The sequence below is a fragment of the Chinchilla lanigera genome, unplaced genomic scaffold, assembly GCF_000276665.1.
Source record: "Chinchilla lanigera isolate Chin_1 unplaced genomic scaffold, ChiLan1.0 scaffold00051, whole genome shotgun sequence".
Taxonomy (NCBI): Eukaryota; Metazoa; Chordata; class Mammalia; order Rodentia; family Chinchillidae; genus Chinchilla; species Chinchilla lanigera.
The window spans coordinates 17129406-17153167 of NW_004955452.1; the positions used below are offsets into that span (position 1 = coordinate 17129406).

The window sequence follows — 23762 nt, forward strand, 5'->3', positions numbered from 1 at the left end:
AAAAAAAAAAAAAAAAAAAAAAAAAAAAAAAAAAAAAGGTGGGGGGAGGAGAGATTGATTGATTGATTTTCAACCCCTAGTACCACAAAAGCAACTAACAAAAAAGGGAAAAGAGTAGCTCCTCCCTGACTCCTCTGTTTTCCTGGCTCTTCCTTCTTTTCCTCTTCCTCCTTATTCTTCTGGTACTAGGGATTGAACCCAGGACCTTTGTATTAAGCTACATTCCCAGTCCCTTTCCAAAACAAATTATTTTGATTTTAAGACAAGGTTTCACTACATCACTAAATTGCCCAGGCTGGGATCAGATTTTTTTTTTTTTTTTTTATCTTTTTGAGACAGGGTCTCACTACGCAGCTCAGGCTGGCCTTGAGCTCACTTTGTAGCCCAGGCTGGTCCCAAACTCACAACAATCCTCCTGCCTCAGCCTCCCAAGTGCTGGGATTACAGGTATGCGCCACCACACCTGACCTTGGGATCAGATTTGTGATCCTCCTGCCTCAGCCTCCAAGAGTGCTGGGATTATAGGTGTGTACCACCAAGTCTGCTACCTTTATTCTTTTAAGAAATTGGCTCATGTGATTGCAGAGATTGAAAAGTCCTGGATCTGCCAGCTGGAGATCTAGGAGAACAATAGGCTCTTGTCCAAGTTCTGCAAAAGATGCACATCTTAGCTCTGTGGTAGAGTAGGAGGAGCTGCCTCTTATTTGAGGGAGGGTCAGTGTTTTGTTCTATTGACCCATTCAATTGATTGGATGAGAACCACCCACATTAGGTGAGCAACTGCTTTACTTTTTTCTTTGGTTTTTTTGAAACAGGGTCTCACTATGCAGTTCAGGCTGAACTTGAATCACTGTGTAGCCCAGGCTGGCCTCAAACTCCCAGCAATCCTTCTTCCTCAGCCTCCTGAGTGCTGGCATTCCAGGCTGCAGCGCCACACCTGGCAATCTATTTATTCAGTCTACTGATTCAAACCTTAATCTCATTGAGAGACACCGTTGGGTTTGCATCCCGAATAATGTTTTTTTTTTCTCCGGTACCAGGAACTGAACTCACGACCTTGCGCTTGCCAGGCAGGTGCTTTTGTCACTGAGCTAAATCCCCAGCCCACATCCCGAATAATGTTGACCAAATGTCTGGGATCCCATGACCCCAACAGGCTGAGCGGTAACACCGCTCAGTGGGGGGAGAATGTGTGCTCTGAAGACCTGGAGGGTTCAGCTGTGAAACCTGCTGACCTGTTATTCAGGGGTCCAAAGAACTATGTCTGTTTTATTTTTGGAAACTAGCAATTTGGGGCTTACACCAGTTAGGTACTTTGTGCTGACAGACCCTGCCTTACAGTTTTCAGGTTTTTGATTTGATTTGTTTTGTATTTTTGAGACACAGTCTCACTGTGTATTCCAAACTGGCCTTGAACTCATCAAAATCCTCCTGCCTCAGCCTCCCCAGTGCTGGGCTTACAGGTGTGTGCCACCACACCATGCTTTCATGATTTATTTATTTATTTATTTATCTATCGTACTGGTGGTTGAACTTGCACTGAACTATATCCTCAGCTCGGGTTTTTTTTTTTTTTTGGTGTTTTTGAGACAGGGTCTCCCTATGCAGTTCAGGCTGGCCTTGAGCTCACTTTGTAGCCCAGGTTGGTCTGGAACTTGCAATGATCCTCCTGCCTCAGCCTCCTGAGCCTAACCCATTTTTTAATTTCTTATTCTGAGACAGGATCTCAGTAAGTCACTAAGTTGCCCTGGCTGGGCTTGAACTTGCCATTCTCCTGCCTCAGCCTCCCAGAGAGCTGGAATTACAGGCCTGGCTGCAGGTTTGAGTTATAATTTTTGACTTCATAGTGGTGCAGAAGTGATGTGAATTTAGTATAAACCACACTTTGAATTTTGATATTGGGCTAGCAGCATGCAGTTCTGCATGCCGCCACAGCTGGGTGGCAACAGCAAGCAGCAGGTCCCAGGTAGGCTGCAATCAGGGTTCTTAACCAACGCCCACCGGGGCTGTGCTGCGGGGCTCTCCTGCGAGGGAGCTGCGCTCAGTGCATTTTCAGCTTGCTGCATTTTCAACTTTCTATGGGTGTACAGTATTGGGACCTAACTGATAGTACAAGGAGCCTGTGTTTTGCATAGCAGTAATGACGTTATTTCAACTGACCACTAGAGGGCAGTAAGGGATAACGAACTTAGTACAATAAAAGGGTTAGGGATAGCTAAGGAAAGGTAGTTAAAACAGTGTGTGCACACACTGTTTTGAGTCAGGGTCTCACTGTATAGTTCAAGCTTGCCTTGAACTCGCTTATGTAGCCCGGGTTGACCTTGAACTCACTTTTGTAGCTCAGGCTGGCCTTGAGCTACCACAATCCTCCTGCTTCAGCCTCTCTAGTGCTGGGCTTACAGCCATGTGCCACCACCTCTGCCAAAACATAGTTTTTATCCCCTTTTTGTTCATGCAAATCCTGGGATTTAAAAAGATGAGAAACTTGTCCTGCCAGGCAGGGTAGTGCACATCTGTAATCCCAGCACTTGGGAGGCTGAGGCAGGAGGATTGCCACAAGTTCAAGGCCATCTTGGGCTACATAGTGAATTCAAGGCCAGCCTGAACTGAATAGCAAGACCCTGCCTAAAAACAAAACAAAACAAAACTGTCCAAACCATGTATTCTATTTATTTTATTTTTTTTTTTTGTCTTTTTGAGGCTGGGTTTTGCTATGCAGTTCAGGCTTTTGTTTGTTTGCTTTTTTTGTTTGTCCTGCCTCAGCTTCCCAAATGCTGGGATTACATGTGTGCACCACCATTCCTGGCTCATTCATTTTTTTTTCTGGTGTAGAATTTAATTTTAATTTAATGTTTTATTGGTAAATTTTAGATATACATAATGATCGTATGCATCATAAGAAAGTTGCGCCTGTACATGTTTGTTTGTTTGTTTTGTCTTTTTTGAGACAGGGTCTCCCTATGCAGTTCAGGCTGGCTTTGAGCTCACTTTGTAGCCCAGGCTGGTCTCAAACTCACAATGATCCTCCTGCCTCAGCCTCCTGAGTGCTGGGATTACAGGCGTGCACCAACCTGTACATGATATAACTTGCTACTTCTATTTTTCCCATTCCTCTCCCCTCCCTTCAACCCCTCTTTTTCCCTGTTTTTACAAAAGCTTTGTTTCCATTTTTCTTCTATTCCTTTTTTTCTTCGTTCATTTTAAACCAATACAGCAGCCTAGTGTGGTGGCGCATGCTATAATTAGCACTTTGGAGGCTGAAGCAAGAGGATCACTGTGAGTTTGAGATCAGTCAGGGCTGCACAGTGGGTTTAAGGCCAGTCTGGGCTACCATACAGACTCTGTTTCAAAAAAAATTCCCCATAAACAACAAAAAAGAAAACAACAGAGAAGACTTGCTACAGATCTAGTCTCTGGAGTCAGAGCATCGGGAGAAGATTCTGGCCCCAGCCAAGCACGATGATGCACACCTGTAACATCAGTACTCAGGAGGCTGAGGCAGGAGGATCACCATGAGGTCAAGATCAGCCTGGGCTGCATCGTGAGTTCAAGATTAGCCTGAATTACATAGAGAAACCCTATCTCAAAAACAAAAACAAGACAAACAAAACAAAACAACCCCCCCCCAGAAAATCAAGCTATCATGAACTCAAGCAGTATTTACTATTCATTAATGACAGACGATGCATTGCTGCTGTGTATTATCACTGTGTTCTGATCCCAGCACTCTGGGCGCTGGGAATAGCAATGACACGGAGCAATCCCTGCTCCTGGAACGCTCTAGGGAGGGAGAGTGACAGCACACAGGATCAAAGCAATGTAGTGTTTGTCATAGTGTGAGCATGCAGAAGGCCAAAGGACAGCGTGGAAGTGGACAGGAGGCTGAGGCTGGAGGAGCCCTGCATTCGAAATGGAGCTGTTGGAGAAGGCTGCCCTGCGTGACCCTGAGCAAAACCGCAAGGAGAGCAGAACAGGGGTGTACACCTGTAACCTCAGCGCTGAGGGCTGAGGCAGGAAGGCCCCAATTCCAAGCCAGCCTGGCCTACATAGTAGGACAGTGTCTCAAAAACAACCCAAAGGATATGGGGGGCAGCCATGTGGATCTGGGGCTGCATGGGTATCTGGGAGCACAGCCTGTGGGCAGAGGGCCAAGGCCAAGAGAGGACTGTGCCTCCTTCAAGGAGAGGCAGAGGCGGGGCTGGGGAAGGGAGCGCAGGACGGGTCAGATCTGACAGATACGGTGGACTATGGGGAGGCTGCGGTGGCGGCGGTGGGGGAGGTGATGGATACCAGAAGGCTCTGGCCTTCATGCACCCTGGGGAGTTATTGGAGGAGTCCAAGCCAAAGGGTGGCTTCAGCTGCCCTGTGCTCAAAGGCCCTGGGGCCACCATGAGGAGTTGGACAGTGGGCCAAACAGGAGTGGTAGGAGGTCAGCGAGGGATCAGAGGGGAAGGAGACCAGCAAGGACTGGGCAGCAGAGCACGCGTGAGAAGGGCAGAGGCTCTGGGTGTCCACTGAGGGAAGAACTGAGGAGATCTGTCAGCAGATGGGATGTGGACTGGGTGAGAAAGAAGGGCACCGGGGCAATGCCAGGGGCAACGCCAGAGCTCTTGGCCTTGAGCACCTGGAGCACTGCATTGCTCTCTCCTGAGGCCGAGGGACTGGAGGACACTCATGTCTCAGAGGGCAGCAGGCATCAGTGGTGTGGTTTGGCCATGTCCATTGGGACGCCTCTGGGCACAGCTCCTGATATCCAGGTCTGGACCGCAGGCCTGGGCCGGAGACGTCACGGAGGCAGCTGTGAGTGGGCCCTGGCCTCCAGCCACGCAGGGAGGCAGACGGGCTCCTCCCTCAGTGCCCAGGCACTGGGCTGCGACCCAGGGGGCCTGCTGCAGCCTGTTTCCCAGCCACCCCACGCTTGCCCACGGGTGTCCCCACGGGTGTCCCCACGGGTGTCCCCACGGGTGTCCCCACAGCGCACTGTCCTCGGTGCCTGCGGCAGTGTCGGTAACAGCCGCACCTCTGCTATCTCGCTGTACTGGGCCAGGCGCTTCGGCCACGAGGCTTGGAGATCCCCAAGCCTGGTACCGGTTAACCCAGTCCGGTGTGAAGGCCAAGCAGGCCTCCCTCTCTCACCCGTTAGTCCGGAGAGGTCAAATGGGTGTTATCTCCTGTGCCAACCTGGTTAGTTAGGCTTGGATCTGGATAACACAGTTCTAATAACAAGTGTGTGAGCGTGGGGCACACACCTGTCACCCCAGAACTCGGGAGGCAGGGGCAGGAGGACTGCTGCAAGTTCCAGGCCAGCCTGAACTGCATAGTGAGACCCTGTCTCCAAAAACAAAAAGAAACAAAACAAAACAGCTTATTTTTATATTTGGATCGGTTGAATTCCAGACCTGATTTTTCCTATCTGCTTTCCCCAGAAAGGAGAGAAGGAAGCTAATGTCTTGAGTTTTGCACAAAGCCGCAAATACTCAGTGTCTCCTAAATTACATGTTCCAAGGCTCTCGGCCCTAGCTCTGCATGTTAGCTCTGTATCGCTGAAATGAACTACTTACGCGAGCTACTTAGGAGGAGGAGGTTTTACACCTCACAGTCTCAGAGGTTCAAGGCCCACGATCAAGCAGTGTCAGGGCTTTACGCCCGGACTCGCCCATCCGCACTCACCGCCACTGCTCAGGCGGAGGGCCTGTGCCCCTCGGGGACACTGTCCTTGCCACCGCCAGCGGGCCTGGAGTGTTTGCTGGAGCTGCTGGGAGCTGAACCACCCAAGCCAAGCCAAGGTGGACTCGCTCGCGCCTCCTCGGACCCTCCTGACGAGACATCCAGCCCCTTGCCCGGCTCCCTTTGCTCTCCTGCTTCCCCCAGAGTCAGCGCAGGGCGAGGGGCCCCAGAAGGGCTTGTGGCACCCACAGCACGAGCCCAGCAGACATCTCACCTCTTCAGTTTATTTATTCCACAAAGATTCACTGGACACTGATGATGAGCCTCGGGCCACACCTGGCGCTGGGTACAGGGCGGAAAGTGGCCCTTGGCCTGCAGAGTCTGCCGTCAGGCGGGTGGTATGAGCCAAGGAGCAAATACACAAGTGGGTGCACAAGGGCAAGCTCCCTGAGAACAGGTGGAACGGCAGGGACCTTTGGGATCGGATTACTACTCACGTACAGCGGTCAGGGAAGGGCTCCAGGGAGAGATAACACTGAAGCCAAGGCCTCAGGGTTCAAAGGCCTGAGCCATGGACACTGCAGGGAGGACTATTCTGTGAAGGGAACAGCATATTCCCGGGGAACAGTGTTGGAAAGCTGAGGAACTAAAGGCAAGCTGAGGGCAGATGTGGCAGTACAGGTTTGGGCCTGGAGGGAACTGAGGCTTGAAGCAGGGCTGGGAATAAAAGCAGAAGAGCTTGGGTTTTAGCTCTAGGATAACAGAGGAACAGAGAAAGGGTTTTAAGGAAAAGTGGGTATGATGCGATTCACAGCTTCAGATTCTCTGCGGTTGTTAAGAACCGACTGACAATGCTGGGCGCGGTGGCGCATGCCTGTAATCCCAGCACTTGGGAGGCTGAGGCAGGAGGGTTGCTGTGAGTTTGAGACCAGCTTGGGCTACATAGTGAGTTCAAGGCCAACCTGCACTGCAGAGTGAGACCCTGTCTTAAAGAAAAAAGAAGCGACTGACAAACAGGTGAAGCTAGGAGGGCTTGTGGAGGCGGGGCAGTGGTCTGGGGGGAAGAGATGTGGCCAGGTCAGCATGACTGTGGACTTGCGAGTGGATGGACTCCCTACACTTCTAAGCAGAATCTGCTGGGAGTTTCCAGAACTGAATCTTTATCGACTGTGACACCCTGCAGTGGGGTGCAGGGAGTCAGGGTACAGGAAGGTTCGAGAACAGAAACTGAGGACCCGAGTCCCCATCTCTGTGGATGCACACCCAGTCACCTTTCTGACAGCTCTCGGGAGAGCAAACCTGAGACCAACCAAGTGCTGAATGTGCCTGCCATTTCCAACTTCTTTCAGTGGGGTCGGCAGACAGTCTCAAAGCTGGGTACCACAGCATGGAAACGCACTTCCCACAGTCTCACTGGGCTCTCAGGCTAGGAGATCACAAAACAGCAGGGCCCCAGGGCACTCTGGGACTCGGGAGTGGCTGGAGAGCAGGGGGAGGTGAAGAGGGAGGGCCAGGAAGGGGAGGGGGCTGGGCGCCCCTTCCTGTCCTGAGTGTGCTCCTTCGTGAGAAAAGGGAGCCCAGTCTTTGCCTTCTGTCCTGTCCTCTGTCCCCTCTCCCACCTCCGGGAAGCCTGCATGCTGTGCTGCCCTCCCTTCCCCTCAGGGCAGCCCCTGCCCTGATCTGCTCTCTGCCTCGAGGCCTTCTTGCCTTGCTGTCGCCCGTTTCAGATGGGTCCACAGGACAGCAACCTGATCAAGCTGGCTCTCCTAAGAAAGGAAAGGTGTACTTACCTTTGTATCCTTTCCTGAGCAACTTGCTTTTTAAAAGAGCTTTCTGGATCACTCAAATAACCTCTGCCCTCTGCCCCACTTCTCTGAAAGGGCCCATTGGCCCAGGGTTTTTGCAAACTCTACTTTTGTGGCCCTGGTGCCTCCTTGCTATAGCCTCTGAGGAGGGCAGGTCCCATCAAAGGCTGGGGTCCAAGAGCCTTGGGTCAGAGACATGCAAAGTGTTTAATAACCAGTGTGGCATGAGCACTAACGAGCAGTCGGAGGGAGAACCCCAAAGCCTGGGGTCCCCCGGGCACAGCCAGACGGAGGTGGTCCTGGGAAAAATGCCCGGTGCCAGGGGTACTCGGCGGCCCTGGCGGGAGGCGGGGGCAGGTCTTCTCCAGTGAGCATGGAAACGTTTCTGCTCTTTTTCAACTAACGTGGCAGCCCTGAGGGTCACTCGGCCTCTGCTGCTCCACTGCGAATGGACACCAGGCCCTTTGTTCTTCCACTAGAGAACAGCCTACGGCAGAGCTGCGGCATGAAAGAGCCTCCGAGCAGAGCCAGTGTGCGGCCCCTGGGTGAGCAAGATCTCAGGCCTCGACCTTCTGTGTGAGCTTGAAGGCCCAGCGCCTCTGCGTGCTCTTCCTCCTGCCCCTCCTCACAGTTATTTCTGTCCCGCGTGACAGCCCTTGGCTGCGGCAGCAGTCTGGGCTCTGCAAGCCGACGCAAACCAGGCAGCTCCGACGGCTGGTGCTGAATCCCCAGAGGATGCTCTGCTCTGTGCAGCCCCCGGGGCGGGACCACACGCAGGGAAGATGGTGGCTGCCGGAGCTGGGTGCTCGCTTGCCCATCCCTGCCTCCTGCCTGGCAGTGCTCTTGTGGCCTGGCGGTCATGAAGGCATCCTGTCCCAGAATTCTGTGGTTGCCCAGAAACCTCCTGGCCTCCCTGGTGAAGCCAGCCTTGGGCAGAGGTGTCTGCTGGTCTGCAGGAGGGCGAGAGTCCTCGCCAGCAGGAGAGCAGAGGCAACCCCTGCCGGGCCCCAGCATCCAGGCTTTGGCTGCAGCGGAGAATGGGTCTGTCCTGTGCCTCACCATGATGAGGCGGCCAAAGCCAGGTGGGCAGGAGCAGGCAGGATGCCCAAGAAACCTGTGGGTGGCCCTTGCTCAGCTACCGTCTCCAGGACAGGAGGCAGCCTTCCTCTAGCCATGGGAGCTCCTATGCTACAGCTTCCACCCCACACCCAAGATCCATGCGTTCTGGGTGAGAAAGGGGTCTGGGCACGGCTCTGAGGGGCTCATGAGGCACCAGGACTCACCCACCGCTCAGGTGAGAAATGAGACCAGATCTCCGGGATCAGAGCAGCTCGAGGGGAGAGCAGCCAGGGGGACAGACCGGGTTAGCGGAGAGGAGGAGGAAGGGACCTCTGAAGGGGAAGAAGAGGCCTCCATAGAGCGAAAGCAGAAAAGGCAGTGGCAAGTTTTAGAGCTTCCTTGCTCCTGGGGGCTGGGAGAGGCAGCTCAGAAAGCACCAATTTCAGTGATTTCCGGGGCCCAGGAGCGGCACGGCACAGCTCCTGAAGGCCGCCCAGCTGGTGCTGCAGAAGACGGGCTGGAGACAGGAACAGCCGCAGTAGCCGGGCTCCCTATAGCACCAGGGGCTGTGGGGGAGCAGGACCGCAGCGGGGGAAGGAGGTGGCTGCCCTTGGAAGCCTTGCTGCCGGGGGCCACATGAAGAGGGGCAGCTGGCCTTTCCAAGGGGTGGGCCCTGTGGGTGGAAGATGCCCCTCGACCAGGCAGCAGACTCCTGCGTGTGGGCAGGACGCAGCTGGGGGCTCTGCGCACGGGTGTGGTCCGGAGGGCTGGGACGGGGTAAGCGAGAGGGCCGGCGCTGGGGACCACAGGGCTGGGCACTCTTCCCAGAATGGCGAGCTGGTTGCTCAGGGCTGGCAGCCCCGGGCAGCTGTGGAAGAAGCACCAGGGCCACACAGGCACGGCCAGGGGACTGGTGGGTACGGGCGAAGGCTCCATCTCAGCTGCGTAGCTGTTGAGGTGGGAGAGAAGGCGAATCCGGACAGGGTCTGCACGGCTACTGGGCCCTTCCAGGACCCCCAGGTACCTGATGACCTCCGTGAGGCACTCCCGGAAACCAATGCTCCGGAAGTCAACTGCGAGGGCTCGGGCATCCAAGAATCCTGCAAAGCAAGGCACCACGAGGGCATGCTGAGCTGGGACAAGCGCAGGGCCTGCGCCAGATGGCCTGCGTTCCAGACCCGTTCCTCCCACTCCCTCCCTCAGTGACCCTGGCTGTGTCCCTGTACCTCTCTGAGGCGCAGCCTTCCCATGTTTAAAATGGGAATAAAAATTCCTACCGGGGTGGAGGATAGTGAATTGTGAGGATCAAATGAGTTAACTAAACTATGAACTTGGAACTACAAAAAATATACAGTTTTTATCAGAGTGCATGATCAATGCAGAAAAGGAACCCAATGGCCAAGACAACTCATTAAGCAGACACTCGAGGCAAACAGGCTGGGCATATGAGGGGAGAATAAACCCCACCTGCTGATGGGAGCAGCCCCGGAGAGGGGCTTCCTAGCCACAAGAGCCTGAAGTCCCCTGGAGACAGTAGGGTTGTGTAGATGTGAAGCACAAGGTCTCCAGAAGCTGGGTTCAAATCCTGCCCTGCCGCTTAACTTGAGGCCTGACTGTGAACAAGTTTCCAAATCTCTCTATACCTCGGTTTACTTAGCTATGGAATGGGGAGATGATAGTACACGCTACAGAGTTGTGAGGGTGAAGTGAGGTAGTGCACATAAAATGCTCCATACATGAAGAGGGCGCTATCGCTGTCACTGCCTTGCCTTTTGTTGCACCTGGTTTTTCCGCCGGTTCCAAAGGCAGCCTAGGATGCAAGACTGCTCGCTGGTCCTCAGCTGCTGCCACCAGGCCAGCGCCCTCTCTTTGGCCTGATGTCAATGAGAGACCAGGTGGCTGTCACACCGGCACTGACACTCACAGCCCCTACGTGCCGGCTCCTCTCTAGACTGCTTCTGGGTGAACAGGCCCAGGCAGCAAAAATCGGTCCCTGGTTCAAGGCTGAGGTCCCCCAGCGGGACAGTTATCTTTGGAGTCAGGTCAACTTTCAGATGAGACCTGGCCCTGCTCTATACTTAGCTGTGCTACTGTGCATAAATGCCTTTACCTTTCAGTGTTTGCTACTTACTTTATTTTTTGTAATGGGGACTTAACCCGCAGTTTTTGCGCTGAGCTATATCCCCTCCACCCCTCCTTTTGAGACAGGGTCTTGCTATGTTGTTCAGTGTGGCCTTGAACTCACTATGTAGCTCAGGTTGGTCTTGAACTCATAATAATTCTCCTGCCTCATCCCCCCTGCCAGGGCTTGGATTACAGGCATGTGCTACCACACCCAGCTTTTTTTTTTATTTTGAGACAGGGTCTGGTTAAATTGGTAAGTTGCCCAAATGGTTGGTTTTAAACTTTTTATCCTCCTGCCTCAGCCTACCAGAGTGCTGGGATTACAGCTATGTGCTACCATATCCTGCTTGCTACTCTGTTTGAACAAACACTTGCTGAGTTTTTGCTAAGGACGTACTTCAATTGCATTATCTAATTTAATCTTCAAAAAAACCCTTTATTATTCCCATTTTTTTTTTTTTATTTTTGGCTTTTTAAGACAGAGTCTCACTATGTAGTTCAGGCTGGCCTTGAACTTGCAGCAGTCCTCCTGCCTCAGCCTCCTGAATGCTGGGATTACAGGTGTGCAGCAACATGACCAGCTATTCCCATTTTAGAGATAAGGAAACTGAGGAATAAAGGCTAAATCGTTTGTTTAAGGTCATAAAGTTAGTAGTGCTAGGATTCAAATCCATACTCTGTACACCTTTTAACCATAATTTCTTATCTTCCTATTAGTTCTGAGCCCGACAGTAGTGACAAGAGCAGCCTCACTTCCAGGTTCTTGTGGGAATCAAAGGACGTAACATAAGTGGAAGCACTTTGAAAGCTATAAAATGCTGCCCATACATTAACCCCTGCTTCTCACAGAGTAACCATGAATGTCATTTGAAACATGTGCCCCTCTGCATGCCTAGCCACAGAAGTCTCCTCAGCCAGTGATACACTGCTTTGGTGGAGGGTCTCCTAAGAGCGATCTGCGTCAAAGTCATCAGGCAGAGGAGCTGGGGATTTAGCTCAGCGGCCAAAAGCGCCTGCCCGGCAAGTGCAAGGTTGTGAGTTCGGTTCCCGGTACCAGAGAAAAACCAAAAAAAAAAAAAAAAAAAAAAAGTCATCAGGCAGGCTTGTCAAACTGCAGATGCCTAAACTCCAAGTCAGACCTGCTGCCTCAGAACCTGGGGGTGGGAGAGGTTGGTGGCCACAACTCTGCCTGCCCCCAGAGATACGTCTACATGCTAAGGCTTGAGAAACACCAGGTTGGGCCCCTTAAAATGCAACTGTCCTTTTCCATGGTAGAAAATTGTTTTGGGGACTTATAAGGGTGATCAAAAATACAGTGAAGCTGCTGAGCATGGTAGCACATGCCTGTAATCCCAGCACTAGGGAAGCTCAGGCAAGAGGATGGCTGTGAGTTTGAGGCCAGTCTGCACTATATAGCAAGACCCTGTCTCAAAACAAAAACAAAAACAAAAAACTGTTAAGCTGAATTTTTGTTTTGTTTTGTTTTTGAGGCAGGGCTTTGCATGTGCTTCAGGCCGGCCTTGAACTCACTATATAGCCCATGCTGGCCTCGAATTCACAGTGATCCTCCTGCCTCAGCCTCCTGAGTGCTGGGATTACAGGCGTGGGCCACCATGCTCAGTCTGAAATTGAAATTTTAAAAGTTTATTATAATAAATGACACACTGCCATTAATCTCCCTCAAAATACTCCCCCTTGCTTCAAACACACTCATCCCATCATTCTTGCTACTTTCTGGGGTAGCTGTGGAAGTCTTCTGTGTTTTTACAAGGTGTGATTAAAAAAAATACAGTGAATACTGCTGTTGTGTGCTATCCAGTGGAAAAGCAGGCTTATATAAACATTACAATGCATTCTTATCCATCTACCTTACTAACCAGATCTGGCGCTGTACGACTTCTGGCGCTCTAGCAAAGTCAAAATGACCATGCAAGGTAAATGTTTCGAATCATTTCAGGACACTGAGACAGCCATGAGAGCACAACTAAAAATACTTACAAAAAATGACTTCTAGAACTGCTTCACAAAATGGCAAGTGCCAAGTGTGGTGGCACATGCCTGTGATCCCAGCACTCAGGAGGCTGAGGCACAAGGGCTGCAGCAAGTTTGAGGCCAGCCTGGGGTATGTTGGGAGTCCAAGGGCAGCCTGAACTATACAGACAGACCCTGTTCCTCACCCCTCCAAAAAGTCACAGCAGTACATCTTTGTGACCACAGTCTGTGGAACTTTCAAGATTCCCCGACTATAACATCACCCAACACATACAGAAGCTTCAAGACAAATTTTCCATTTGTCTAGAAGTCTTTTTAAACTCATAATTCCATGATCTTGTTGAATTTTTTAATTTTTTATTTATTTTTATTTTCAAAAAAAATTTTTGAGACAGGATCTTGCTATGTGGTATAGGCTGGCCTTGAATTTATTTAGCCCAGTCTGGCCTCAAACTCAGGGCACTCCTCCTGCTTCAGCCTCCCGAGTGCTGGGCTTACAGGCATGTACCACCACAGTTGGCCAAAATCTCAAAATTTTAACGTAATCAACTAGTTTAGAATAATAGAATGATTATTATGATGGCGCATGCCTGTAATCCCAGCACTCAGGAGGCTGAGGCAGGAGAATCACTGGGAGTTCGAGGCCAGCCTGGGCTACATAGTGAACTCAAGGCCAGCCTCGGCTACACGGTGAGACTGTCTCAAAAAAAAGGATGAGTGACATTGTGTTCTACTCCAGTCCTATCTCCTGCCCCTAGCTCTGCCCTGCACACAGTAGCACAGAAGGCTAGGCCAATGGGTAGAGACACTAAAGGAATGTCAGTGACTTAAAATCCTGTGCAGGTCCCACCTTGGGCCCATGCAGGACATGGGCTGGGACGCCAGTGAGAATGAGCCCATTCAGCCTGCTCCTCACGAGGCCCTGGGGTAGCACATGGAACAGTCCGGCACACAGAAGTAGGTCTGAGGCTGGGAGGCGTTGAGTGGAGGAAGGGTTGGGGCCAGGGCCACACTCATAGTGGAGAGAGAGGATGAAAGCAGAGAGAGCCTGGCAAACGTTCACCTGGACCCGCTTCCACCCCCAGAGACCGTGAGCTCCCACAGGGCGGGGACCATGTGGGCCTTCCTTACCGTAGATCCCGGGACCCAGCCTTAAGATACTTATTGTATGAATGACCCCGGAGAGGAGCACCTGTACCTGTCCCACCAGTGGCGTGGAGCATTTTCAAGTGATCCACCGTCATCTGCAAGACCTCGGCTTTCTCCAGCTTGGACGAGCCCTGTGGGTACAGAGGCGGAGTGTGCAGCCTACAGCTCACCTCGTCACCCGTGGTCACAAGCCTCCCGTCCGGATCCTCGCCTGCTTCCCATCTGCCCAGCATCTCCAGATCTGAAATCACGCTCTGCTTCTCTTCTCAGTCCACCTGTGCACTGCACCTCTGCTCTTTCCCCTCAAACCACTTCTATGTGTTCCTTCTGGCTTGCCTCTTCCTCTTCCTTCAAAACAGTGCAGCCCAGCGCATGTCGCCCCCCTTTCTTCTTGCTCTGCGCACTCTCCGCAGAGGGTCTTGTCTACGCCCATGGCATCATCTCCGATCACGCACCCGCCTCCTGGACCAGCTGCCCCGGGAATCCGACTCCATCCTCAGCCTGCCCACGACCTAGTTCAGCATCTTGGCCCTGAAGTACATGCTCTTTCTGTATTTTTCTTAGGAAACGTTTCCTGAGCCTCCAGGACCACCTGGCCTCCCAGGGGAAACCTCAGAGCCACACTTTCCAGGTAAATCCCTTGAGGGTGGACAGCAGGTCCAGTCCATGGCTGACCCCGTGAGAGTTTCAGTAAACATTTGTGGAACGATCGACTTGCTCTCCCCAGTCTAAGGGAAGACAGACAACCGGGACCCTGGAGACAGAGGGTCAGAATCCTTGAGGCTGTCTGATTTAACCATTTGAGGGGGGTACCAGGAATCAAACTCAGGACCTTGCACTTGCCAGGCAGGCGCTTATGCCACTGAGCTATATCCCCAGCCCTGACTTAACCATTTGACTCCCCAGTGCAGTCTCCCCACCCCAACATATGCAACCACGGGGTGCCCACTCCCTGAGCATCCTGTTCCATTTTCAAATTGTTCTGGAAACATTAAGAGACATGTCACACTGTCCTGGGCCCCAATGGTGCTCTGCTAATTACTAGCTGTGCGCTTTAGTACAATTTATAGTACTTCTGTCTCTGTGTTTCATTTTCCTTGCCTGCGATAGGCAGAATCTGTCTCTATACTTCAGGACCATGTTTAGGATTCAGCTCAAATGGACACATGTGAGACATAAAGCCACCACACCTGAGACGGTATGAATTCCCATCCCCTTGGTCCCCTGGCCAGTGACAGATGTTTATAAATGTTCAAGGCACCTCAGCAGCCCCTGCCCATTAATCGGAGAGGCCATGAGAAACAAGCTGCATCTGCCCCCACTCAGGACCTCCTCTGGCACAGCTGGCAATACCTGCTTCTCAAAGGCGGAGGGCACCAAGTGCCGCAGTTCAGAAAGGCTGCTGTTGATGCGGTCTCGGCGCCGTTTCTCTATGATCTGAAAAACAATGACAGAAAGTTACACACAGGTACTTTGTCAGTTTCCAGCACGCCCTGTTGGACACTGACTTGCATTTTCCTGCATTATATTTTCTTCTTCTTTTTTTCTTTTTGGTACCGGGAATTGAACTCATGACCTCAGGCTTACCAGGCAAGCACTTATGCCACTGAGCTATATGCCTGGCCCCTATATTTTCTTACTTTAGGGAAAAATAAACTGAGGCTCAGAGAGGAACAAGTAATGTGTGTAAAGTCACACAGCAAGAAAGTGCAGAGCTGGAAGGTGCACTCAGATCTCTTGTCGTGGTCTGTAGGGATGATATTCAAAACGCCCAGCCACTGGTACAACTGGGCACCATCCAATCAGAATGGGGACAACAGCCACAGCGCCAGCATATGCCCAGGGGGCCCTTGCTGGTCCAGGGTTACCCCTTCAGCTGTGGGTCTGAGAGTCCTAGGCTCTCTAGGCTGCAGAGGCCTCTCACACCGCCTCCCCCCTCCCACTGCTGGTAGCACGTCTGTGGGGGGTCTGCCCAAGGCTCGTGGTGAGGCACAGCACCGCTGCGCTCTGCTGGTTGCTGGGTCTCTGGACTCTCAGTGTGCGAAGGGGAAAGGCAAGGCTGCATAAAATGCACAGCAGCAATCAGCTGGGCGTGGTGGCACAGGCCTGTAATCCCAGCATTCTGGGAGGCTGAGGCAGGAGGACTGAAAGTTTGAGCCCAGTTTGAGCAATTTAGTGACTCAATGAGACCTTGTCTCAAAGTAAAAAAAATTTCAAAAGGGCTGGGGATGTAGCTCAGTGTGAAAGTTCTGGGTTCAATCCACAGTAGAGTTCAAAAGGAAAAGGAAAAGATGGAGAGCAGTAAGCAGTGAGCCTTTCATCTGCCTCCCCTTCCTTAGACCAAAGCAAAGTTCTGAATTCAGAGAGGAGACAGAAGAGGGAGGACTGGAACAAAAGTAATACGGCTATTGTGTGTTGGGTTTTGCTCAGTGTTGCACTGATTCGCCAGCATGGGGTAGATTCAGTTATTACTCCAGTTACACCAAGAAGGAATCAAGCCTCAGACTGGTTAAGGGATTTGCCCCATCATCCAGACAGTCACTGGCAGTCGGGATTTGAACCCAGGCAGGTAGGCAGCTTGGGGCGAAGCTTCTGATCAGGTCTGGGCCAGGTCCAAGCGGACTCCAGCAAACCTGAGTTGGGCCACTCAAAGGCTAAAACGGACACTCACCCCTCTGCGTTTCTTCCTGGCTTGCATCTGCGAAGGGCTGGGAGTGGACAGCGGCCTGGCCATCTGGCTGGAGACGAAGAGAAAGGCTGGTTTCTCAGAGGTGGGGGCAACATCCCTGGCCCAGGCTGACCTGGGAGGCCGGGTGGAGGGAGGCACTGTCCCTGCAGCCCCGCGAGCTGGGCTGGGCAGCGCCCCAGGGCGGGTGTGAGAGGGGCACCTGCTCCCACCTTCTCCCCGGGGCCCCTTTCTCCACGGGCCACGTCCTCCCACCACCCCAGCCTCGCGGCGCCCGGGAGACCCCCCTGGGCCGGGACCTGACCTGCTCGCCTCGCCGCTGTTCCTCGCTGCGGTGGCGGCAGTCGGGCAACAGTGAACCGCTGCGCGCAGCCCTAGCCTCCTGCAACCCGATCCGGGGGGCGGGCGGCGGAGGGCACGGGCCGGGCCGGGCCAGGCGGCTTGGGTTTCACAGGGAGCCGCCGGGAAGGAGCGTGGAAAGAGCAGATGCCGCCGCTTCCCACGGGCCGGCGCGCCGCCCTCTCCCTCTCCCTCTCCCTCTCCCTCCACCCCGCCGGCCCGCAGCTGCCGCCTCCTCCCACGCTGCGCGGCGGGGGCACGGGGGCGGCATCGGGGTCACCGGCCCCTCTCGCACGCTCTGGGACCTGCTCCGGCCTCCCAGAAGGCCCGGCCTGTAACCTCGGCCTCCCTCCCATCCGGGCCCTTCCTCTGCATGTTAGCTCCCACCCAGGAGCCCCACTTCGGAGAAGAGGCTCAGTCTGGAGTTTCCGGCCCAGATTTTGACCAAAACAGTCTGCACCCTGACTGTTGGCCCCTTCAAGGGGGTGTTTGTTCCAGAGGTTCCCTCGGAACAGAGGTTTGCCAGGCAGCACTAAGGCACCCTTCTTGGGCCCAACCTTTGGGAAACCCTGTTTAGCCCCAGGGCCCCAGCCCTCGGGGTCCTGAGCTCCAACCACTGGACAAGATGCTTACCCTGTCATTTTGGATGCCAAAGGGCCCACATCTGAACAGGAACTCAGGACCTTGCCTGTAATCCCAGCTCCTGGATGCCCCGGATTCCCCGCCTCAGGGAAGGGACCCCAGCGTCCAGTTCTGCAAAGCAGAACCCTGGCACTGTCTTTGATTCTTCCTGTCCTCAGCCTCACGCATCAAAACCCGGCCACGTCTGAAATACTTCTCGTTTCTGTCCTTCTTATGTCCATAAGCCCTCTCAGGACCGTACTTCCCTGTCTCTCACCTGGCAGACTGCAGCAGCCTCGTGTTGGGTCCCTCTGCAGGCTGTGATCATTTAAATGCAAACCAGATCTTGTCATTCTTAAAACTCCTCAGTGGCTTCCCACCATCCTTCAGCTGGCCCTTCGCCTCTCAGACCCAAGTCTGTTCTGCACTGCACGCTCCAGCTTTTGAGTGCATCTCCTCCTTCCTGCATGCCTCACCCTGCTGCCCCCTCCAGATCTCAGGGGAGTGTACCTCCATCCACAGCCTTTTCTGATGGCTATCTTCCTGCTTGATGTCCCCTGCTCAAGACTCTCCTAGCCTTCTGCATTCACTACATTTATGCCAGTTTGTTATTTTGTACTCATATGATTATTTGATTAATGTCTATCTCTCCAACAAATCCATGAGGCCATGAACTGTGTCCATTTCATTCACTATCGTCCCAGTCCTTAGCAAGTGCTGAGGGTAGAGCATCCTCCTACCACTCTTACCTTTGGTATCACTAAAGAACACAGATGTAAACACCAAAAAAACAACATTCTAGACCTCTGTGGAATGGGGGCACATGTGGCTCACCAGGAGGCCCCAGCCTCTGTGAGTATCTTCTTGGCATCTGAGGTTGGATCCTTTTCATCAACACCTCAAGAAGAGAAGGTTGTAGGAGAGACCAGACTGCACTTACTGGATCTTACTGCTGTGCTCTGGCTTTGTCTGGCCACATCTGGAAAAGGCTATCTTCAACCCAAACATCTGGACAAGCAGAGCTGGCAAAAAAAAAAAAAAAACCTGGGAAAGCTCCCAGGAGGCAAGGCCCAGAGAGCTAGGCCCAGAGCTCAGACCGCCAGATCCTGAGATCTGTAGGGCAGCTTGTTTACAAAGCTCCCCTGGTTCACTGGGGACACGAAGAAACATAGCCTTTGTTTCCCACTGCTGGATAAAGCTCCTCTCGGGGTGTTGGGTTATCCGTGTGGACGTCACTGCTCTCAGCCTGATCCCTCCCCAGGGACCATCTGTCAGAGGCTGACACGCCCATGTCAGGGCAAGGCAGCTCTGCTCTCCTTTCTTCAGCCTCCTGCTCAGTTTTTTTCCGCAGCAGCATCTACCTCTCCCTTGTATCGCACAGGCAGCCCTCACTTTATAATTTTCTTTGCACCACTACATATGTTTCTCACCTTTGAGACTTATAAAGGTCCCATTTCGCAGATGAGGGTGCTGAGCCTCAGGGAGCTAACACAGCTTGCCTGACCCATGCAGCTGCTAAGGATCAGAGCCAGCATGGGAATCCATGTCTTCTGGCTCCCAATTCAGCATTGTTTCCCCTCCTAAGTCCTACTTCCTGCCTGTCTGAATAGTCCTCCAGTCCCCTTCTCCTCAAAGCTCCTAGCCAGAGCTCACTCCAGCCTGTGATCTGGCCCTGACCGTGGGAGGAGGGGTAGGAGCTTCTGCCCTGACAGTCTGAAAGTAAGGCAGATGTTCATGGACCAGAAAGGATACAGTGATCACCAAGACCTGCTCCACTCGCCTCTGTCAGGCCCTCAGCTGGAATTCCAGGGCAGTCTCTGGGAGCGACATGGCTTTCCAGGTGGTCTGGCTGCCGCCCCTGAACACCCCCAGTGCTGACTCCACCCGGGAACTCCCCTAGGGCACTGGTCAACGACCCTACTCATTTAGCATCAACCAAAGGTAGGATCTAAATGTTCCAACTGAACAGATCTCAGAGAACACGCAGCCCGTTTGTCAAATGAGAACGTCCAGAGATGGGAAGGCACTGGCTCCAAGCCAAATGACAGGAGACCCCAGAAGTAGAGCCAGAGCTACTGCCTTTTCACCAGTGATCCTCCCGATGTACCCCAAGTATTTATTATCCCATCATGTGTATCCCGCAGCTGGTACTTTATGTTTTAGACAGCACATTCATATCCATTTGTCCCAGTCATTGCATATGGGCCTGAAAGGAATTATTTGGGCCATTTTATTTTATTTTATTTATTTATTTTTTTTTTTTCCAGTACAGGGAATCAAACTCATGACCTTGCACTTGCCAGGCAGGCACTGTGCCACTGAGCTAAATCCCCAGCCCCTTGGGCCATTTTATCTTTGGGAAAAATAATCATTTTCTAGGTGGGGGTGACAAACACTGAGTTAAGAACATGCCTAGTTGGCTGGGCATGGTGGTACACCCTGTAATCCCAGCACTCAGGAGGCTGGGGCAGGAGGACCACCGTGAATTCGAGGCCAGCCTAGGCTACATATTGAACTCAAGGGCCAGCCTGAATTGCACAGTGAGACCCTGTCTCAAAAACAAAACAAAACAAAAAAAAAACAGAATGTGCCCAGTAAGTCCAGTCTTCAGACTTCCAGTCTTTTCATTAGACCCTGTAGCCTCTACCACCTGGTGTGTGCCCTTCTTCCCACCACACACACTCATGACTCCTTAGAAAGCAACATGTACTGGAAATTACCTTAGGCCAAGGGAAGGAGCTATATGTTTTATAGACATATATCAAAGTCTCATCCTGGGAGGTAGGTGTTTACACCCCCATTTTGTAGGAAAGGAAACTGAGGCTCAGAAAGAAGTATCAAGCTGCTTGCACAAATAAATGGTGGAGACAGCCAAGCTCACATCTGTCTGACATCAAAGGCAACCACGTACCTTAAGTCATACAGGAAATACCCAGACCCTCACCCAGAGTCTGGCATGTGACAGGTGCTCACCAGGGTTAGCATTAGGGTTTGCAGATGAGTAAAGAGAAGCTGCACTGTGTTTAGACCCAACACGTGTCAGGGGGCCAGGTTCAGAAGGAGCTCTGCGGGCGAGTCTCACGGATACAGCAAGATGCTAGCGCCACGCAGATGTCCCTAGTGACAAGGGAACACAGCCTGCTATTGCTCTCGTGTCTCTGAGTGTGGGGCATTAGCGCACTGCCCCTGACCCCACAGTGGCTGGCTGCCCCTGCCCTGCGGCCTTTGTTACTGTTTACGTGGCTTTCTTTGTACATAAAGCTCTTCTTCCCTGGGAGCTCCCTGAGGGCAGAGGCTGAGCAGGATACATCTGGGCCCTGATGCCAGCTCAGGGTCTGGGCCACAGCAGGCACTGTTCAGCAGCCCCTGAATTGAAGCATTTATGTGTGCAGGGGGAGGGCCCTTTGGGGAGAGCTACAAAGAGGCATCTATAAGGCAGCCTCTGCCAGATGTCCAGCTGCTTGCCCTTCTCCGAGGGGTCTGCTCTTCTAAGAACAGTCTCTTAAAATGCCCTGTGGCTTAAAACGGCAAAATGCTGTAGAAGAAAAAACTGTGCACTGACCCTTAATGTCTTATCCCTAGTGGCGACACCTTCAACAAGCCCTCACCCTCACTGCCATATGCAGTTGTGTGTGGCCTCTTCCCACTGAGGTCCCCTCACAGCCCAGTCGGGTTCTTTTGCCATTCTATCCAGAGTCTCTGTGTGACCTGGGAGTTACTCACTGCCCAGGCTGCAAACCGGTGGAGACAGAAGCCAGCTCTGATCGACTCAGTTCTCTGGCATTGATTTTGTGCCTTTGATCCATGAGGGCCAGATGACGCTGAACTCGGGGCCTCCTCCTCCATACCACCACGTGGTGCTGGGCCCTTCTCTTGCTAGAGGGCACAGGCTCAGAGATTTGTTTCTCTCAATGGCAGTCTCTGCTAAACAATTTTTAAAAAGATTTATCTCCTGCCAGGTGTGGTGGTGCATGCCTGTAATCCCAGCACTCAGGAGGATGAGGCAGGAGAATAAGTGAGTTCAAGTGATTGGGCTACACAATGAGTTCAAGGCCAGCCTCCTAAACTACATGGTACATGATGAGACCCTGTCTCAAAAAAAGGTTTATCTGGTGGTAAGACATTATATTATACACCCCAAAACCTAATGTACAAGATGTAAGAGGAATACCTATTGCCCTATTCCCCATGATAAACTACAAATAATTGGTAGTTGGTGACATTTTATTTGGAATTTATTTATTTGTGGTGCAGGGGATCAAAACCAAAGCCCTGTGCTTGGCAAGCGCTCTGCCATTGAGCTATATCCCCAGAGAGGACCTGTGACTGAACCAGGATCTCCTGATCTCAGAAAACTGGAGACCATTGCGATCATAAAGTGCCCTTTGAAAACATCCAATTCTGTTCTGGAGAGTTAGATTTGAATGAGGCAAGGGAGATGAGGCAGTGTTCCCCTTCCTACACCCATGCTCTTCTATTTTATTGATAAGGAGACAGACTCAGAATCCAGTGGCTCAAGGCTACGTGGTGGTACAACACTTGTTTAGCACGTGTGAGGCCCTGGATTCCATCCTTAGCACCAGAAAGGAGGAGGAGGGAGAAGAGGAGGAGGAAACAGAAGGAAGGAAAGCTGGCTATATATATGAGGAGTTGGCACGAGTCGGGCTGGAATTCACACCTGCAGACAGACTCCCAGCCAGTCCCTGCCCTCTTAAAGCATTTGCTAAGCCCTTGACATTCATTCTTTCATTTGATTTCCCTTAGGAAGTCAGTTCTATTGTTCATACCCAGTGGGCAGATGAGAAAACTGATGCTTAGTGTTCACAGAGCTGGGGGGTAGCAGAACTGTACTTGCCCAGTTTGTTGTACAGGTTTGAAGGAGGTCTGAATATTTACCAAGAGCTGAAGGACACTGGCAACAAAGTTGTTTTGGAAGACAGAGCACTGGAATTGGAGTCTAGGCCCTTACAAGTTAGTACTGACTTCATCCACCTTTTTATTTTTGGTACTAGGAATTGAACTCAGGACCTTGCCCTTGGCAGGCAGGCGCTTGTGCCACTGCGCTATATCCCCGGCCCAGTATTGACTTGAATACCCAAACTCTACTTCCAAAGTCCAGTTTTCTCAGAAGAGGAGAGGTTTCCTTTCCTGTGAAGTTTTTTGTGGACTACATGAAAGCTGCACCTGAACTAAGGTAAAATAAGGGAAGTGCGGTTATTCGGCGTCCTAGGCAGATTCGGGACGGAGCATGTGGCACCAACAACCTATGGGGGTTTCCTAAGGTCTTCAGGAAAACTCTCCAGAGACCTTCCTGCGGGGAGGGCGTCAACAGAAAGACCATCACCAACCGGTCATCCGACCCCGGAGCTGAACTCTGCCTTCCCTCAATATCCGCAACCCTACACCGGGGAGAGCACAGGGAATCCCGCGGTCGTGCAACGCGACACGCCGCGCACGCCCCGCACGCCCACCGGCACCTGCGAGCTGCCTGCCGCGCACCTGCCCCTTCCGAGGCCGGGCCGAGCCCCGCAGCGGCCTCGCTCGCGAGCCAGTCGAGGCGCGCCCCACCCCGGCCTTACCTCAGGTCGCCCTCGCTGCCCAAGTCGATGAGTCCGTCGGACTCGCCGTCCGAGCCGCCCTGCTCCCTAGGCCGCTTCATGGCGCGCGCAGGCGGCCGAGATCTGCGGCCGCCGTCGGCTCTCAGTCTGCCCGCCCCGCTTCGTCCCGCCCGGCCCCGGTCGCGGCCCCGCCCCGGGGCTCAGACATCGCCCTTTCCCAGGGCCCTTCCTGCGCCGCCGCCCCCGGCGCCCCGGCGCCCCCTCGCCCCCGCGGTGACGCGCCACCGAGCCGTGGGAAGGCCCCGGGCGGTCACCGCCCCCACCGACGGCTGGGAGGTCCTGCTCTGCCGCGGCCTTGCACGCTGGGTGGCCTTGGGCAGGTGCCCTGGGAGGTCCCACGGGGAGGCAGGGGTGTCCCGATCTGTCCCTCCTGCCCCTCGGCGCTGCCGGCTGGTGGAACCGCTGATCCGCAACGCCCCAGCTTCCCCAAGGGCCAGCTCAGTGCCCTCCTGCCTCCTGGGGTTCTGGGTCCTGCAGACAGTTTGACTTGGCTTGGTTGGTGGGGTCACTGTGACCTGCTCCTCAACAAGAATTCCCCAGCAGCTCCTCCCTTAGGAGCCCAAAGTGTGTGTGTGTGTGTGTGTGTGTGTGTGTGTGCTTGAACACCATAGAGCTCTCAGACCTGTGAGAGGTTGCCGTCAAATCCAAAACAACCGCTCAGATTGTGCCCCGGCCAGCAGAGAAGTTTGGGCTTCGGTCAAG

At 53.0% G+C, this 23762-nt stretch overlaps 1 protein-coding gene across 8 annotated transcripts; it reads right to left on the reverse strand.

Annotated features, from left to right (window-relative positions):
• Positions 1–7660: 7660 nt before the first annotated feature.
• On the reverse strand, positions 7661–23309 carry Heyl (hes-related family bHLH transcription factor with YRPW motif-like). Of its 8 annotated transcripts, none has more exons than XM_013519726.1 (6): positions 23022–23309; positions 16468–16534; positions 15150–15233; positions 13846–13927; positions 9556–9631; positions 7661–9480 (listed from the first exon to the last, which is right to left on the reverse strand). In XM_013519726.1, exons 1-6 carry the CDS (start codon positions 23099–23101, stop codon positions 8958–8960), a joined length of 912 nt encoding a protein of 303 aa, XP_013375180.1. In that variant the 5' UTR covers positions 23102–23309; the 3' UTR covers positions 7661–8957. The 8 variants fall into 8 exon arrangements, with proteins under 8 accessions (XP_013375180.1, XP_005395306.1, XP_005395305.1 ...); XM_005395249.1 differs by adding an exon at positions 18383–18464 and having other exon boundaries at positions 7661–9631; positions 23022–23111; XM_005395248.1 differs by having other exon boundaries at positions 7661–9631; positions 23022–23307.
• Between the last annotated feature and the right edge of the window lie 453 nt (positions 23310–23762).

What these genes read in the sequence shown, in the direction of transcription:
- Heyl (XM_005395248.1), bottom strand. Translation starts at nt 23,101, where the DNA reads ATGAAGCGGCCTAGGGAGCAGGGCGGCTCGGACGGCGAGTCCGACGGA. An exon ending in GGCAGCGAGGGCGACCTGAG is followed by an intron (nt 16,535 to 23,021) that starts GTAAGGCCGGGG and finishes CTTCGTCTCCAG; the next exon opens with CCAGATGGCCAGGCCGCTGT. An exon ending in CCAGGAAGAAACGCAGAGGG is followed by an intron (nt 15,234 to 16,467) that starts GTGAGTGTCCGT and finishes ATTGTTTTTCAG; the next exon opens with ATCATAGAGAAACGGCGCCG.